This window comes from Mizuhopecten yessoensis, unplaced genomic scaffold (genome assembly GCF_002113885.1).
Source record: "Mizuhopecten yessoensis strain PY_sf001 unplaced genomic scaffold, ASM211388v2 scaffold7283, whole genome shotgun sequence".
Lineage (NCBI taxonomy): Eukaryota > Metazoa > Mollusca > Bivalvia > Pectinida > Pectinidae > Mizuhopecten > Mizuhopecten yessoensis.
The window spans coordinates 851,119-870,132 of NW_018406970.1; the positions used below are offsets into that span (position 1 = coordinate 851,119).

Sequence of the window (19,014 nt, forward strand, 5' to 3'; positions counted from 1 at the left end):
AAAAAAATTGTTAAATAGTTTATCATTACTACTGGTTTTTACACCTCATATCTAAACACATATAGCATGTGTAATACTCAATCGTTGGTTTAGACTATATTCTGTAGGTAGATCGGCTATTGTTTCACCTAGTTGTTTAAACATATACAATGATAATTGTAAACTCTTGGATAATAAATGTTGTAAACCGTACGTCCTGCGCAGTGAGATTGTAGGAGAGGAGGTTGTGTTGTTGAGCCTGGTAAAACAAACTGTTCATCATGAAGTCAGACACCCACAAGTACATCATACGGCTTGTGTCGTCCCACAAAGGGAGGGGTGGGGCCTGGAAAGGGGGCGGGGCAGGCACAGACTTCCAGTCAATTTCACCCTGGAACAGTGTATGTGAAAATACATGTAATATCATATCTTATGATGAAAAACACAAGTTGGCAAACGATAGAGTGAAAGATAAACAATAATTTTTCGAATTGTAAATAGAACAATTTTGCAACAGAATGTGACACAAAATCATGCATCTCAAACTTGTTCAGCATAAGATATTCATTTATCAAATAGTCTGATTTATGTGGTATTGAACAAATACAAATAGTTGAAAAAAAGAATATTAGAGATGTCCACATTTAATTATTGCTCCAAAACGATGCTTTCCTAACTATGTATCTAAACAGAGCTGTTTTTCAAAAATAGATTAGGACAGAATTGTTTTGTAATGCAAATTCTGCAACAATTTCGGCTCGAAAACGCTTGATGCTTTACACATTCAGTGTGGAAAGATTTTATATAAATTTTTCAGAATGATGATGATAATGATGATGATGATGATGATGATGATGATGATATAAGATCATTTTGAGATTATTTTGATGATAATGATGATGATGATAAATAAATAATGATTATGATGACAATGATGAAGACGGCGAAGGTGATAAATAAATACTATGAAAAAGTTTGTGTGGATGTGTGTGTGCATTTGTCATTAACATTATATATATAGACAGACTTTTGAAAATTAAACAATTACAAATAAAATTGTTTTAAATAGAAACCATCATCTGCAGCACAGATAAAGAGGTTATTTATAACGGTATCCCTTACCTTGTGATAGGTCTCCATATAGTCAGAGGTAAACGTTGGTGGCCCTGTAAGTTTATAGCTCAACTCAAACATGTTTCCGATGCCCACGGTAACTAAAAGTAAAAAAGAAATTTACCTGGAAACCACTAAATGTATGGCAACTCAGATATGACTTTTACGCATTGCAAATTGCCTGATACCACTTTTACTAGAATTTCAACGAAAACTTACTTTTCAACAAGGACAGGGACTTTTCTGCATCTGTGTTGAGAGAGCGACTGATCAGGTCGCACATCTGAAAAATCAAAAATACCTAATTTAGTATTGACATCATGAAACAATTGATATTCATGAAAGAATTGTCAATCTTTTCCTTATATCCAACTGTTACCTCTTGTTCTCGAGGAAAACCAAATATACCCTGAAGTTTCTTGAAACAATTAGGTAATACAGGTTAATATTTCTACTCTTAAGAAGTAGAACAGATCTCTAAGTGCGCTCTAAATATGTAGAATGATCTTACTACTCTTAACAGGCATCCATTTTTAAAATCAAGATTAACAAAATATAAAAAATAAACAAATAAAGCATCACTCAAAGAATCAAAATCTTGTATGATGTTAGGCGTTCCCATTGTTTGAAAAGCGTCTAAAGAATATGTTAACTAAAGCCAAAATGCAAATGAAATAATAATGATAATAAACTTTAATTATTGAGGATAAACTAATGGTGAGCCAAAGGCTAATCTTCCACATGATTATCTTGCTAGTAAAATACATGTGCTAGTTAAAAGTTACGTATATATTGATTTAATGGATATAATGATTTATATATAAAGTTATATAACAGTTTTCTTAATTGAAAGTATCACAGAATGCATATAGTATCATGCAAAGGTATTTCATAAATTAAATGGCATGTGCCTAATTTACATACATGCTAATATAGAAATATGGAAAAAAAAAGTGAAAAATTAAATAAGTAAAATGATCAATGTGTCTAAGTAAACTATTTATTCTCAAGAATTATTGACGTTCATTTAATTTAAAAAAAAAACAGGTTAAATTATCCGCAACCTTACCTTATCCTTGAGTTTGCTTTTAATCTTTTTCGCTAATTGCCCTCGGAATGCATTGTATGCCCATGCCCATTTGCCGTGGAACTTGATGGACACACCTCCTATATCACTTGTGCATGGTCCTGCGCTGATACTAGGACGTCCAGTGATGTCCACTTCTTCCGGAAACACATTATGCAAATCAGTCCCATAAGATTGATTGTCACTATAAGTACTTTATAAGAAGAGTGTATAAGTAATATTGGTTTCGGTTTTGATTTTAGAGCAAGGGAAGTCAGTGTAGAAAGGTCCTTTGATTTATAAAGTATCATGTATACATGTTTCTTTTATCGCTTAAGTATTACATATTTTTATATATAAATAAATATATTATAAAACTTTTAATCATGTGTTCGACCCGAAATGACATAATGACACATCTACATACTTATTAATACAGACCACTCGTATTTAACAATAATCTTTCTTTAGGAAACCAGTTTGCTTCCATCCCAAAAACAAGTTGTTTATTTACAAGTTCTATAACATTGTTATTGTAGAGTATTTGATGCTTTTAAGGCGTTTTTTAATTTCGTTCATGCCTACATACGACTATCTGACTTCTTTTGGCGCTGACATATCTATTACTTATACTTAAAAGGAGGTATAGTAAAATGGTTGAATACTTCTATTTAAGAGTTTTTACGTGTTCTCATCAAATGTTTTATGGTTTTGATTTGTGTATAAATATCAACCATCAGACGGAGGCTCGACCAAAAACTTTGATAGGTCATTTGAGATATAAATAAAATGCTACAGAACAGGTATAGGCCCGGGTCCCATAGTCATGTACTCTCTTATTCAGCTGTGCTACATTTAAGTGATACTTTGTAGAAAAAGTCATGATATCTGACATTTACAAGAAGTTACAATAGGTAGACATCACAGTGAAAGTAAATGTTCTTGAATGAGCCAGACTGATATATTGATTTTAAGTTTTGCGTGTTCGCACCAAGTCAAAAGATGTTTTAAATCACTGAATGAATGATTGTTATGCTGAGCTTGCCCTAAAAGATGACTGTTATGCTGGAAAACATCCCTATTAGCATTTCACTCAGAGTGACTTTGGATGACAAATATGAAAGACAACCTACCAAAATCGGCTTGTACACTGAAGTAAACTCCAGATACGGATATATCAAAGCTGCCATCATCCGAAAACTTACGGCTGTGAATACAAATATTTAGTTAATATTATATTGTAGCACACCTAAACATATTCCATAGAAAATCTATCAATTGCATTTAACGCTTTCATAATTTTGCTCATTATTTCAAACGCAAAAGGCGCTAACATGAGACTACCGTTTTGATAATTACGATAAGTATTTGACGTGACAATGGATTTTCTGCTCTTTAACCTATGGAAATATTCTAAAGAGCGTGATTACCATAGGGGAGATTCTATAGACACCATAAATTATATATACTGCATATATGTCGTAATGGATATGAAGTAAAAGTCACCGAGGGAATACATCATTGCTGTCATAGTGATATGTTTAAACTAGAATGTCAGTAGTGTTGAAGCGTAATGACAAAATAAAAATATTACAAGTATGAATTCTAAAATATATAAGTACATACTAAATATAATAATGTCACAAATTTATAATTGTTAATGATAAACTGATTCATTTTCGATCATAACATTGAACTGTGTTTATCCCAATTTACGGTTTAATTACTGTATAATCAACAACCAAGCACATTATCAAGATTCTATGTTTGGGAATTGAATGACAAAATAAAAATATTACAAGTATGAATTCTAAAATATATAAGTAGCGTGATTACCATAGGGGAGATTCTATAGACACCATAAATTATATATACTGCATATATGTCGTAATGGATATGAAGTAAAAGTCACCGAGGGAATACATCATTGCTGTCATAGTGATATGTTTAAACTAGAATGTCAGTAGTGTTGAAGCGTAATGACAAAATAAAAATATTACAAGTATGAATTCTAAAATATATAAGTACATACTAAATATAATAATGTCACAAATTTATAATTGTTAATGATAAACTGATTCATTTTCGATCATAACATTGAACTGTGTTTATCCCAATTTACGGTTTAATTACTGTATAATCAACAACCAAGCACATTATCAAGATTCTATGTTTGGGAATTGAATGACAAAATAAAAATATTACAAGTATGAATTCTAAAATATATAAGTACATACTAAATATAATAATGTCACAAATTTATAATTGTTAATGATAAACTGATTCATTTTCGATCATAACATTGAACTGTGTTTATCCCAATTTACGGTTTAATTACTGTATAATCAACAACCAAGCACATTATCAAGATTCTATGTTTGGGAATTGAACGCCCTCAAAACAACATAAGGGCACGGGGGCCTACGAAGGGGGAAAGAGAAGTAACGACAAATCTCAAGTGTTGCAATGGGGGCAACATATCAATTTTGGTCTTTTCCATGTCCTCTTAGTAAAAGACACAGAAGAAAACCCCGATTCTTTAGGCCCCCACATTAGTCGCATTTTACAACATTGGTTGCCTCCTACGACATGCAGAATGATAAACCGGGAAAATCCAGTCCCCGAACCTGCACAGGGCCACTCATGTTAAGGAAGAAGACAGAATGACGAAACACCTTGTTATATAATAGTAAACACGCAGTCAAAACGACCGATTGCAGAAATTACAGATCGCATTTTAGGCTTAAAAAGTATCACTTACAAGTTTTTTCTTGAATGAGTACTCGAACCTTCCGCTCATGGCGAGGCCTATGTCTGAAACTGACCATTTCAGCCCAATACCTGCTATGGGTTTAAGCGAGCTTGAGGATGGCGGTGAAAATTCGGTTATTTGGGCACTGTCAGAGGAAGAGACATAAATTAACGTATTTAAATAAAGAGAGCAAGCCATAGTTTATACTCATCTGCATACTTGTATCGTTAATTGATCAAGTGTTTATTGTCTAAATGGTTTGACTTAAATTGGATGTTTTGTGGTCTTGTTGTAAGAGACTTTTAATCCGAATAATGGAATAGAATGAATCGTAAGTATTGGAGTTTCTTTTAATTCAATATCGAAACAAGTGAGTAACCGTCCCACATACTCAGTGATGGAGTAGACTCTCCAGGCGGGATATCGATTTTCTGACCCCTCACACTCTTCGACAGCTGAACAATTGATTCTTGGTTTGCTGAAAAATATACGGGACTTACTTAATTTAATGTGCTATAAGAAAACGAAAATAGGATTCGAATCAATAGTAATTGTGTTTTCTTTGTAGTAAGCAAGTTAAAGTGAAATGACGTCGGTTAAAATTGAGAAAGAAGAGTATGATTTTACATTCGAAGTCAACCATGAATATAGATTAAGTCGAAATCTTGATAGAAGTCAAACAACAAAACGAAAGTAGGAAATACCATATTATATATCATTATTGTTAACGATTATCCTTGTTTCAAAAATGAAAACAAATGTAAGGTGTGCACAGACTATTTAATGTCTATCACCGATCGTATTCCTTTTATTACATTATATTTGAATATGATTTATCAATGGCAGTAGCAATCATATCCGGTGTAGTGCCTCTAGTAATATCATGACACATGAGGATAGGGGAAGCATAGGAAGTGATCTGATAAAGTACCTGATATACTGTGAAATCTCTAATTGTAGAGGGGCTTTCAATTTCATTGATATCACGGGTAATATCCATCCACGAATTCAGAGTTCCACGAAGTAATTACACGTTTTATAAAAAGTGATTCTCCGTTTGAGTGGGTACTCGTTATTCAGGAATTTATGTACCAACGATATGACGTTTAGTCTTGAAACCTCGAAATTCGGGCCACACGAAAATATCTGATTTCACAGTATACTATTGTATACTATGTATAACTGATTGTCTTAAGACAGCTTTCACTCAATGTATATTAACATTTTCACACTGACCATAGGAACGGTTTATATTGCTTTTTTATCTGTTGAGAGGGACACAGGTACTCGAATACAAATAAGTCACTGGGCAAATATTGTATGATGTTTTAATTTATATAAATGATATTGTTATTGATATTGCCTCTGTAAGTAAGCTTTTCGCTGACGACAATTTATATCATAGTTGATACGCCATTTTTGGCAGCTGAACAACTAAATAATGACTTAGAAAAAATCATTATTTGGGCAAAACTTTGGCAGGTGGATTTTAATCCACAAAAAACTAAGAGTATTATTATATCAAGGAAAAGAGTTCCTCACAATCATCCTTTCCTATATCTTAACAATGCCCCAATAGAAAATGTGAACTGCCACAAATATTTAGGTGTTACACTGTTTGAAGATTGTAGTTGGTCTATACATGTTGATGACATTATCAACAAGGTGACGACTAAACTAAACCTTTTACGGAAAATACGTTTTACCCTTGATAGAAAATGTTTACAAATATTATATTTTACTTTTATAAGATCTATTTTGGAATATGCTGACGTCGTCTGGGACAAATTAACTATTGAATATGTAAATAAGCTTGAGAAAATTAACCAGGAGGCAGCGAGAATAGTATGTGGTGCTACAAAACTTACAATCTAAATAAGTTGTATATAGAAACCGGATGGGAAAACTTAAATGAAAGAAGGAAAAAACATAAATTGACACAATTTTTTAAAATGTTTCATCGTCTCACTCCTGATTATCTTTTCAAGCTTGTACCTCCTAGCATGTCTGAAATGCATAACTACAGCACTAGGCATGGTAACGATCTTACGGGTATCAGATGCACCACTGAGTTTTATCGTAAGTCTTTCCTACCCTCAGTTATTTCTCTTTGGAATAATACTCCTGAGGAGATTCGTTTTCATCCTTCGTGTCCCAACTTCAAGTCCTATCTCGACCAGAACTCTAGGGGACGCCCCCTGGATATTATTATGTAGGGTCGAGACAATATTAAATATATCATACTAGACTACGTCTCGGTTGCAGTTCTTTAAAACGCCATCTTTTTGAAAGAAATCTTGTTGATAATCCCTTATGTGCATGTGGACATTTTGTAGAAGACAGTTCCCATTATTTGTTATATTGTACCAATCACATTGAATCACGCCAAAGATACTTGACTCCATTGCCTTACCAATTCAGTGTTAATTTATTACTGTTTGGTGATGTATCAAAAACATATGACCAAAATGTAAACATTTTTATAGCTACTCAAATTTCTATCAAATCAACCAGAAGATTTACAAGCAATTATAATTCAACCACATAAAGTTATCATGTAAACTCAACTACCCATCCAACCGGGTAAAACTTCATCAGTTACTATCTTTATCCATGTTCTATCTGTTTCTCTTCACAATTTCTTATGTACATATTTAGGCTATCACTGCAAAGTTATACATGTTTTATCAGCAAAGCTTGTTATATATGGTGAGAAGGACTATGTATAAGTACAACAGTACTTGTTTCCCAATCATCTGAATGAAATGTCTATGTAATTGTACATGTTTATTGATAGGAATAAAATATGGTTTAAACTAAATATTGTATCTATGTAACAACGGTTAAGGAAGGAAATCTTAGATACCAAAACGAGTGTATGAAATAAACAATGACACTGAATACAAATATATAAAGCTCACAATCAAAACACTATTGTAGACATTTTGTCCTTATGTGATGAAATATAACCAGGTATGAACTTGTGTAGAAACAAAAGGTTGCTTAAATGAAAACATGAGTAAATGTATGAATATATATGCAAGCTGGTATGCTGTTTATATGAGTGAGAGAATATCAACTAATAACCACTATACGCTATCAGCTCTCTGGAATACATGTTTAACGTAAGTATATAATACGTTTGAGAAAGTTTATAAAAATTAAATATGCATTAATGTCTTATTATTTACATAATAACACAGTTATGTGTACACATTGTTTAAATATACTAGTCAGATGGTATTTACATTACGTTGATTGTTTCCGAAGCACATCAATGTTTACGTAGATTTAATACCTATATAGATTAAATAGTATGATACATATATAATGCTTACCAGAATTATTCATTCATTCCAAAAAAAAGTTACTTTACAGACCTGCTAAAACTGTGTTAAATTCAATCGTTACCGTAATTAAGTCCTGCCGCTGTGATTCTGGTCTGAAATCCCGGATTCTCGGACACGGCAATGTCAAACCAATACATCACAGCTAAACAAAAAAGTACAATGCCACTGGACCCAGCCATCGTCAGCATAAAGCGCCTCGTTCGAATAAGGTTTGATACATTAACGGTGTCACGTGGTCACTATTATAATACAGGAATTCGAACGTACGATCTCCTCAAACACGACAGCATGACCTGTACTCTAGTTTTGTTTACTAGAATTCCTTCTTTCGATTTGAATACATGTATAAGGGGGAGTAACTCCTCACTTATTGAATGCCTGTGGCTATATATACATGTAATGTACACGGTCGCCGTGAAGGCTATAATAATAAGAACGGTCACACAAATGTGACACGTATAATTAAAACACATACTCATGAATGTAATATACTTTAAGTTTATCTTAGAATGTCTACTTATTTATAAAAAGATTGAATGCAAGAATTATATTATATAAAATTATATTAGTTTGCTGATATAATCGATTCATTAATCGAATAAATTCGTTATATTTTATATATTCATTATTGGTATGTAAAGAACACATATTTATGAATTATACACACTATAAGTCCATCTAAATATGTTTATTTATGTATGTAATGAATTTATGTATTTCATAAATATATTAGTTTAGTTAATTAATTATAAGGTTTATTTACTTTATTTATCTCGAATGTTCACATACATTATAATAGATTCAATAGTCAAATAAATCCATTTTGTTAAGCGAAGATGAAATGACAATAAATTCATATATTAAGGTGTTGAAATTTTGCTTTAATACATGCAACCTGCAACCTGCAGCTGCTCAAATCCTAGCATTTTCATTTGAAGTGCCAGGAACCGTGATTAACGACATGTATTTTACTAAGGTTAAAGCGATTATTACTTAACGTAAACGAAAGTTATATTTCCTAGATTAACTCACTGAAAAAGAAATCCATTTAACATTCTGAACGAGGGGTGTATGTCTGCCCCGCTGATATGTCCCATCACAACTCGTACACGTACCGAGACCTCATCGTCAGGGGTCGACATCGTGACAACTGATGCTGTGCCCATTATCCAATTTGTATCGTCTCCACCCAGAGCTGAACCACAACACACCGTTACGAACTTACTCTGTTATCATTAAGTGGCCAGCAGTATTTTGAATAGCAATGACAATTGTATACGCCAGCTTATACACAGGTAAATATGTCGATTGTTTAGCTGAAATGGGCACTGATATTTTTGTCGATTTGCTCAAACGGAACGATACGCTCTGATGCTTGATCACCTACTGTATGCATGAAATGCAATAAGGCTACTGTCGGCTGTGGATAATAAAAACATATCTCAAACGTATGGAAGAAAATTCCGACTACATACAAAATGCATTTACATATGAAACGGTAGAAGCCGGTCACGTGGCAGGGAATGACTGCTACGGGACTCATCAAACGAGTATTGTGACCAAACATTGGCAGCTTACATATATTTTAATGTTCACAATAATATGGAGTTTGTTTTTACTTCGGGCAATACAGCATTGTTTTCCTCAAGGTAAGGCCAAATGTTGATTAAGAAAATGTAAACGGAAATATCGAACCTGGTTGTTGAATCTTGTACTGTAGAGAATTTCGCCAATCCAAGGCCATCACGTTCAAAGGTAGATCCCTCGATGACAAGGACGTGGTATCTCTTGAGCTGAGTTTGGCGAAAATATTATCAAACTTTGTTGCAAAGCAAGCAGCAGCACTACATATTTTATTCTCACTATTTCAATATCAATCCGATAATGTATATACGAAATACATCTGTTCGTTAAGCAGCCTGAGTAAGAACTAAACATGATCCATTTTAGACGTAATTTATATACCCTGATTCACAACTTGCGTATTTTTACTATTCTAATGCAGTAAACGCATGCGTCGTCATAAATATGGATTTGATTCGTAACGGATGATCTGTTTGGGACAGCTCTGAGTTGATACAATTACTGTTGGACAACAAACGCAGCATCAGTTATCCCGATTTTGGCCCCCGGTGATGAGACTTACGTCCGGATGGGAAAGGACCATAAAGTGAGACAGACATCCAACCTATGTCTGCGATGTATAACGGATTCCGGATTCACTGAGCTAAAACCACAACATAACAAATGTGTTTCTTTGCCACAATAGATAAACATGTATCTCAGGTAAGGACAATGGTATCAATTTCACTGTAACAGTTGTGTTGTTATAAAGGCGCTACGAAGGATACAGATAAAATATAGATTATTTTGTTTTGTTTTGTTGTTAAAGCAATTTTTTACACTGGCAGGTTCGTCTTCATTTGTTTTAAGGCTGTTAAACCCACAAACAAACAAACAAACAAGCAATTTACACGTGTAGATAAAAAATGGATTCTAAACAAACTTATATGCCTTACAATTTCGGTCCTTGATATGTGCTACAAGCCAAAATACATTAAGCCTAAAGTGAAGTCTGACCCAAAAGGAAATTGTACCGTAAAGCATACTATGATAAACGACTTATATACCGTTATGTTAACTAACATTAAATTTAAAGTTCGTATAAATTATAATAAGAATAATTTGAGGTTCCTATATACCGCCTTATTACAACCTTGGCCGTGTAAAAGCGATTCACAAATTATTAGTCTGGTCGTAAAGCCTTTGCAACCAGCCAATATCTTTTTCAACTTCCTGGGAAGCACACAGCCGGTGCTGCCATTTAACGATTAAAGCACTGCCAAAACACGTTCTCAGTTACCGCTGAGTAGACAGGAACACGCGAAATAAATAATCTTGTTCGGGGATACAGCACAGTGCCATGAAATGATTTGAACCCTCGACCCTTTAGTCACGAGCCCGGCATCCTACCACTCACCTACCGTGCCTCTATAGTAATCCAATGTTCCTTTTACCTTCTATTTGCAGAACATATTAGAAAAGAGAGAGGGTTTATATTTGTATACATTTGAAAGTGTGTTTCGAGCATTTCTGTATATCTTATATATACACACTTCGTCCTATTATCTCTTTTTAAGGTCGTGTGTCGCCTACGCCTTATCTGACCTACAATGTACATGCCCCACTATAAAATAAGCTGCGCATTTGATCACACCTCATTTCTAAAACTATTGTAAAAATGTCATTGCTTTGTGTTCTAGCCATATGCAACCTTCTATTGGACGCGTCCTTTGCGGTAGCAAGTCCCTCAGTGACTGGTGATGGGACCTCTGATACAGAAATGCGTGACATCAGACTTCTCCTTAACAAGTATGGATCGCAAATAGGTAATACAAGTGTATGCACTGTGTTTGTCTACTCCACATTTATGTTTACATTCCTGCTTTAAGCTAATGTTTTGAAGCTATCAAACATTTATTGTGGGCATCATGCACTTGTTTAATATTTCCTAAATGAAGAAAACAAGTTGACAAAGATCGGCATACAATTTTTAAAAAACTTGTTGGATAACCTTAATTCTGTAAGATATGTTATATTTACAGCAGAATAATGTTGTATTAATACCTATGAGTAATATTCACTTGCACAAGCCTACACATAGTGATAAACCCGATCTGTCCATTATCAGTAATCAGTGATTGTCAATCTACCTTCACAGAATCACTACAGAGGGAGAACGCACGACTTGAAGAGAAAACCATGACACTTGAAAAGAAAATCATGACACTTGAAGAGAAAGTCACGACACTTGAAGATCAAACACCGGCATTTGAAGATAAAACACCGATGTTTGAAGAACAACGTGAGCCGAAATCTGACCTTGTGAACAACACCAAACCAGGCCCAGACATACTCGGTATACCAGATGGTTTGGCAATATCCGACGGAAAGTCCCAATCAAGAAAAAGAAACCCTGGTATGAAATCAGATTGTTTTCTTAACTTTATATATACCGTTAAATGTACGGCACATTTCAAAACGGAAAGCCAAACAAGAGGATACCGATATGAATTAGTAGCATTGGTAAAACAAGTTCATAGGTCTTGATAAACAGTCCATGCTATGTTACGAAATCCAATGTAGACTGTTTGTACAACACGTCTACCTGATCTGTTTTTGAATTAATGTGGAGCTTACTTTTTACATGGGCTTCTAAAGAAGAAGAAAATGTGATACTAGCCAATCGTTTCTTTTATGTTTACTGATTTTTTCTTCAAAAGACAGAACAATTCAAGACCTACAAACATTCTTGATGTTGGAATTAAACATTCTTTCATGTAATGATACCAATTTATTATACGCCCTTATACCATTAGAACGTGTTTACCGTGTATTCACTTCCTTGACAAATCGATACCTTTTCTGATTTCAGATGAAGCCGTTAAGAAAGTAAACCCTCGTGTTGGTAAGAAATTTCTGTCTGCATTTATTTGTATCCATTTTTATGAAGGGATAGTTATATTTTGTAATTATATTTGTAAACCAGATAAGTTATTGTTTCGATTCGAAATATAAACATAAAATGAACAAAGTTGCCAATTGTGCGTTTTCTAAAATACATATTTTTTACTGATAAGTTAAGTTCCGTATGCGTTTACTATATTAGAACAGTTAATACAACAGTAGTGAATCATTGTATAATATTTCGTACAACATACCATGTTCTGTCTTCAACATTCCATCAGATTTGACTTCAACATTCCATCAGATTTGAGAAATGAACATGTATGTTTGAGCCCCAAATCCCTATCCCGTCCACCGCCCAAATATATCCCATCCCTATCTCCGGAGTTCGTAGTTTGCCGAAACTTGCGATCTTATAAGAGTTAAGAACCAGGTTCTAAATGTTCGTTATAAGTTTCTCACTTAATTGTTGGACGCTTAGTTTTCCATTAAAGCGTTATTCTATCGACTGAACCAAAAACAAAATACCATTTACTTTTTTTTCCCACCTCATTTTGACCACAATACTCTTTAACAAAGTCGCGCGTAGTAATGTTTTGATATGTTACATTTTCCTGCTATATCATATGTGAACATGTAATTCATAAATAGGTTTTTTCATCTTGTCTTTAAGGATATTATATTTCACAGATTCCACAACCGACAGCATTATTGCCTTCCATGCCATTCTCTCACATACGGTCACTGATCCTGCTGCAGAACATATCGTTACGTTTGACCACATCATCACCAATATCGGAGCCCATTACAGCTCGAAAACCGGTGTTTTTACCTGTGTTGAGGTCGGCGTATACCAGTTTTCATGGATGATTGAGGTTGCTTCTGTTCAGTGGATAACCACACAGCTGGTACGTAACGGTGCTGTAATAGGGTCAGCCATAAGTGGAGACGATACCTATTGGACAACGGGCGCAGCATCAGCTATCACAATGCTGGCTCCCGGTGATGAGGTCTGGGTACGGTTGGCAACGGGCCATAGCGTTGGGGCAGACATCACTCCAACATATACAATGTTTAATGGATTTCTGATCCATTAAGTTTAAGCAATACAATGCTTGTTAACATTTAGTAATTGTCCTTTTAATTATAGGCTAATGCCCGTGTCGTATGCTGCTGTTCCTGACACTTTCAATGGAGATCGTAGGATTTTGGAATCTGCAGTTTATTATAATGTAACTTTATAATAGGTCGACACCATGAGGTAGAAATGTTATCATATTAATATTAGTTGAATGATATAATATTAATCATAAAACCAAATAAATTTATGAAATATATTTTGATTTAAGATTAAAGATGGATGCATGAAATAAATAAATAAATTCAGGAAATGTATTAGTTCGGTTAATAAATAACAAAAGATAAAGTGTTGAGTGATATTTAAACTACGTATATGTGTTTTTATCATACGTAACGCAAAGTGGTTTAGTAGTATGTAATATTATTCATATAATTATTTAACCTGTATGGTAACTGTGTATTAATATTTCCATGAACTCTATTGTAAATGTTTCCCTTTATTTCGTGTATTTACGATATACACATGTATATTATTTATCTTCACCTCATCGTTAATGGATCAAGAAAGCATCGAGTTACTCCCCCTTAAACATGTTATTCGAATCGAAAGAAGGAAGTAAACAAAAAATAGCATACAGCTCATGCTCTTTGTATTAATAAGGAAGTTCTTTTTTGGAATTCCTGTATCATAAGATAAGATCTCGTGACGCTCTGACTATAATCATACCTCATTCGAACGGAGCGCTTCGTGTCGACGATGCCAGAGCCCAATAGCATGGTATTATTTTGGATAACTGCGTTTTGTTGCTTGGGCATTGCCACCTCCGAAAATCCAGGATTTCAGACCAGAATCACGGCAGCAGGACTAAATTATGGTAAAAATAGAACATAAAACACTGTTTTATCAGGACTGTATCATCCTTGGTAATATTGTAAAATTATGTGTAAGATTGTTTGATTACTTTAAATGTTTTAACTGTATCTGTCTAGTATATTAAATAAGTCTACAAATCACTGTTGCTTGGAAAAGTACGAAAATGTCTTTAAAAAATCATAATTATGTTAATTTTGTATACATTCTCGGACACATTCACATTTCATTTGTATGTCATACATTGTGAAGCTTAAGAAGTTGTGTTTAGAAATCTTTCACATTTCCGTTCATTATGCCAGCTATTATGTATTCGTACATTTCTTCATACACATATAAGCAATATTTTCTCTACCAGGAAGTTCAGATACGGTAACCTTTCATAAGAAAAGCTAAAAATATCTTGTTTTCTAAAAAAATCAATTTGTTGAAATGAAAAGGATAAGAATGTAATTTGTAAGTGACGCATCATGTTGTGCAAAGAATATGATAAAAGAAATATGATATGTTTAGATATCGGTATTCTTTCAGAGAGATACCCACTTGGTTGTTCACATCCTACATTCGCTTTCGATTGTCGAAATAAAGCATGTTTACATAAAAGTATAATCTAGTATAAATAGCGTACGTAAATTGGTATTTCCTTTAAGAAGAGGATGTCCTTCTTTCGTGTTTTCTGTTCGATTTGCATCAGGTATTTGATCTAGTTTCTAGTAATAGATGGATTTATTTCCACATTTTTATCCAACCTCAGGACCATTTTTTAATTTTAGAATTGTTTACTTAAATGAAAAAAACACCAAGTACTGTTGGCTCGAATCCTACTTTCGTTTTCGTGTGTCACTATAGGTAAATTTCGTATATATTGCAGCAAACAAAGAAGCCATCGTGCAGCTGTCGAAGAGCGTAAGGGGTCAGAAGATCAATGTCCCGCCGGGAAAGGCTGGCCCTGTTTCCTACTCCATTACTGAGTATGTGGCACTGTTATTCACATGTATCAAGTTTAGTCACTAGTTATGATATTCAAATAACAGAGTCTCGTAATACTTGAAGTCGTACGATAGAGACATTAAACACTTTGTTTTGCGCGACTAAAATGGGTAAAAAATCAGTTTTTATTCATCAGTTCACAATACAAGTATTGAATATGTGTATAAAGCATAGCTTGCTCTCTTGATTTAATCACGATGAGTTGTGTCTCTTCCTCTTTCAGTGCCGAAATAACCGAGTTTTCACCACCATCCTCGAGCTCGCTCAAACCGATAGCAGGTAGTGGGCTGAAATGGTCTGCTTCAGACATTGGACTCGCCATGAGCGGGCGCTTCAGATACTCCTTCAGAAAGATGTGAGTGATACGTTGGTTTATAAAAATAGGCCAGTTGTAAGCGTTCTTGATTGCTTTGAGTGCGGGATCATCTAAAATCGGACACTTTGTCATTTGTCTTCATCTTCATTATGTACTTTCAAACGAATAGAAATTAATTCGTGCAAAATTATAAACACGATATAATAAAGTTACGGGGAAACTCTATTGTATTTGAATTAATATCATAGAGAAGTAATCACTATCGTAATTTATAAAATCATTGTGAGTGACATAGCTGTATCCTTATACAAACGTACATATCAACAAATCAAACAGGTATCTTATTTCATTTTGTAAAAGTTCGACATTGCAACGAACCCCAAATTGTAAATAAACTACTTTGTAATGATGTTTTCCATCTGTGATTGTGACCTCATTTCCATTGAAGTCAAAGGTATAACCTTTGTTACGTCCTGCCAATGCGTATAATAGATTATTTATGCAGCTTTGTGGAGCCAAATATGCCATAGTTGCAATATAGAGTCGAATTAATATATATATTCACAGCATCAAGATTTCGGATCATGGCAGCTTTGATATATCTGTGTCTGGAGTTTCCTTCAGTGTACAAGTCGATCTAGGTAAGTTATCTTTCATATTCGGAACTAAAGTTACTTTGACTTATATACTTAAATAAAAATTTCAATCTTTAAAATCAAAGTTAGTATGCCTTACACGCCTTTGTGGTGCAGTACTTATAGTGACAGTCTTATAGCGCTTATTTTTTTGTTTCTGAATGGAATGGACACGAATGGGCGGCCAAGCATCAGAGCAGGACCGTGCACAAGTGATATAGGAAGTGTGTCCATCAAGTTCCATGGCAGATGGGCATGGGCATACAATTTATTCCGACGGCAATTCGAGAAAAAAATTCAAAGATTACTCAAGGAAAAGGTTAGTTTCCGCACAGTTTGGCCTTTTTCTTCACCACATACACGTAAAAACGTTAAAATTAAAGCAGGGCTTCATGGAATGAATGTAACCGATTTGCGTTTATACCGCCATGGAATTGAAACAAATGACGTTCAATCCATAAACATGTTTTAATTATTCCCTAACAATTGCAATATTGCGTGTGTCGTCATCGTTAACACGATTCATGGAGCAGCAAGAGTCACCAAACTGTTTAATTATAATCGTTTTCTCACAGGCGGGAGGTGAAGTTTCAAAATAACGCTGATTCAAATGCGTCCCTAGCTGAATTAATGAAATTTCATCTGGTAATGCTTATAGAGGAACTTGCAGTCGAAATGTAAAAATACACGTATATCTGGTAGAGCCATCTGCAACATATCAATTGTAGAGGAAAATCCTCCTCTTTTTTTATTTAGAGGTGGGGACAAAAAAAACCAGGAAGACTTGTTACCTACTAGTTTCAAGACAATTAAGGGCACGTTTTGCTTTGATGGGAAAGACGCATATACTTCTTCAACGTTGCCAGAGAAGGAGTAGCGGCTGGATGCCAAGCATATATTTATATTACTGTTATGTATACCACTTATTTACATGTGCAGAGGTCGGTATTTAATTAGTTATTTTTGGAATTTTTAGATGTGCATCCTGATTAGCCATTCTCTCAATACAGATGCTGAGAAGTCTCTGTCCTTATTGAAAGGTTAGTTGTCCTTGAAGTTCTGTTATTAATGGGATAACATTACAGTATTTGCAATGCGTTTAACTCACATCTGACCTGTTATACATTTATTGTTTTCAAGGTACATTGTACATTATGTTTTCATTTCTGTTGTGTAGTTACCTTGGGTATTGGGGAAATGTTGGAGCTGAGCTATAAACTTACAAGGCCACCACAATTTACCTCTGATTATATGGAGACCTACCACAAGGTAAGGGGTACCGTTATATATAACTTCCTTGTCGGTGCTGTAGGTAGTTTTATAATAAACCTTATTAACAAAATAAAATGTCAAGATTAAACGTTTTTCTAGCTGATATTTTTTTTTGTAATCTTTGGCATAACATAACAATACCGACCAAGCATATACTTACAAAACATATATGTTTATATCTTTATGCTCAAAATGTATCAATCATTATGTATTGTTAAATTCACAACTGCTTTGATTCCTAATCATTTAGTAATTACCTTTTTAATCACCAGACCATGTGATTTACATGAAATTTCAATTACTGAATGTGATCATTTTCTTAGTTTTTTGTAATTATGAAACCAAATTATTTGGGTTTTTTCCTCGACATTTAGTGAATTATGTTATTAGTTGTATGAATCTTCCTAACACGGAACACGGGTAAAATGTGCTTCCTTGTCGTTATTATACAGGTATATATACTGCTTGCAAAATATACAACTTAATGTTTCAATTATCAAAAAAAACTCGTTTAGGTATAGGTGTACTTAGATACATAAAATCTTAATCCAAATGCACTGTTACAGGGTGAGATTGACTGGAAGTCTGCGCCTGCCCCGCCCCCTTTCCGGGCCCCATCCCTGCCCCCGTGGAAAGACACGAGCCGTATGATGTACTTGTGGGTGTCCGATTTCATGATGAACAGTTTGTTTTACCAGGCTCAGCAACACAACCTCCTCTCCTACAATCTCACTGCGCAGGACGTACGTTTAAAAAAAAAATAAAAAAAAATATTAGTGTTGTAAATGGTATGTAACATTGAGAAGTAGTGGTTAGGGACTTACGGTCAACATGTACACTAAATCCACCCCACCCTTGATCGTTAGACCTGACATGTGTGTGAAGAAATAAAGACTGGTGGCAATGAGAAGCAGAATTATATTATTGTAAATAGCGAACATGTTTTCACTTATTTATATTATATATAAATTCATATTATGAGCACAAAAGCACATGTTTGTAAGCCGTAATATGTTTGTAATCTAGGCCTAATGGTGGATAATACATTTAAAGAGGCATGGAATAACAAGTTGAGAATGTTTCGTACATATAGCGATTCCAATTTGTTTTCTCGTTATACTCC

At 34.2% G+C, this 19,014-nt stretch overlaps 2 protein-coding genes and 1 pseudogene across 2 annotated transcripts in view; 2 read left to right on the top strand and 1 right to left on the bottom strand.

Annotated features, from left to right (window-relative positions):
• The window catches only part of LOC110453365, a 13,515-nt pseudogene extending 4,113 nt beyond the window's left edge, over positions 1 to 9,402 (bottom strand).
• A 2,065-nt stretch (positions 9,403 to 11,467) lies between these two features.
• Positions 11,468 to 14,290, top strand: LOC110453376 (collagen alpha-1(X) chain-like). Its single transcript, XM_021502291.1, has 4 exons — positions 11,468 to 11,649; positions 11,982 to 12,239; positions 12,696 to 12,728; positions 13,418 to 14,290. Exons 1-4 carry the CDS (start codon positions 11,502 to 11,504, stop codon positions 13,822 to 13,824), a joined length of 846 nt encoding a protein of 281 aa, XP_021357966.1. The 5' UTR covers positions 11,468 to 11,501; the 3' UTR covers positions 13,825 to 14,290.
• A 173-nt stretch (positions 14,291 to 14,463) lies between these two features.
• LOC110453366 overlaps positions 14,464 to 19,014 on the top strand; it is a 30,686-nt gene continuing 26,135 nt past the window's right edge. Inside the window, exons 1-8 of the mRNA XM_021502281.1 lie at positions 14,464 to 14,682; positions 15,550 to 15,649; positions 15,892 to 16,023; positions 16,552 to 16,625; positions 16,784 to 16,938; positions 17,596 to 17,659; positions 17,797 to 17,888; positions 18,458 to 18,634. Of these exons, the coding sequence (XP_021357956.1) occupies positions 14,565 to 14,682; positions 15,550 to 15,649; positions 15,892 to 16,023; positions 16,552 to 16,625; positions 16,784 to 16,938; positions 17,596 to 17,659; positions 17,797 to 17,888; positions 18,458 to 18,634 (912 nt within the window). The 5' untranslated portion in view covers positions 14,464 to 14,564. The remainder of the gene's footprint in view (positions 14,683 to 15,549; positions 15,650 to 15,891; positions 16,024 to 16,551; positions 16,626 to 16,783; positions 16,939 to 17,595; positions 17,660 to 17,796; positions 17,889 to 18,457; positions 18,635 to 19,014) is intronic.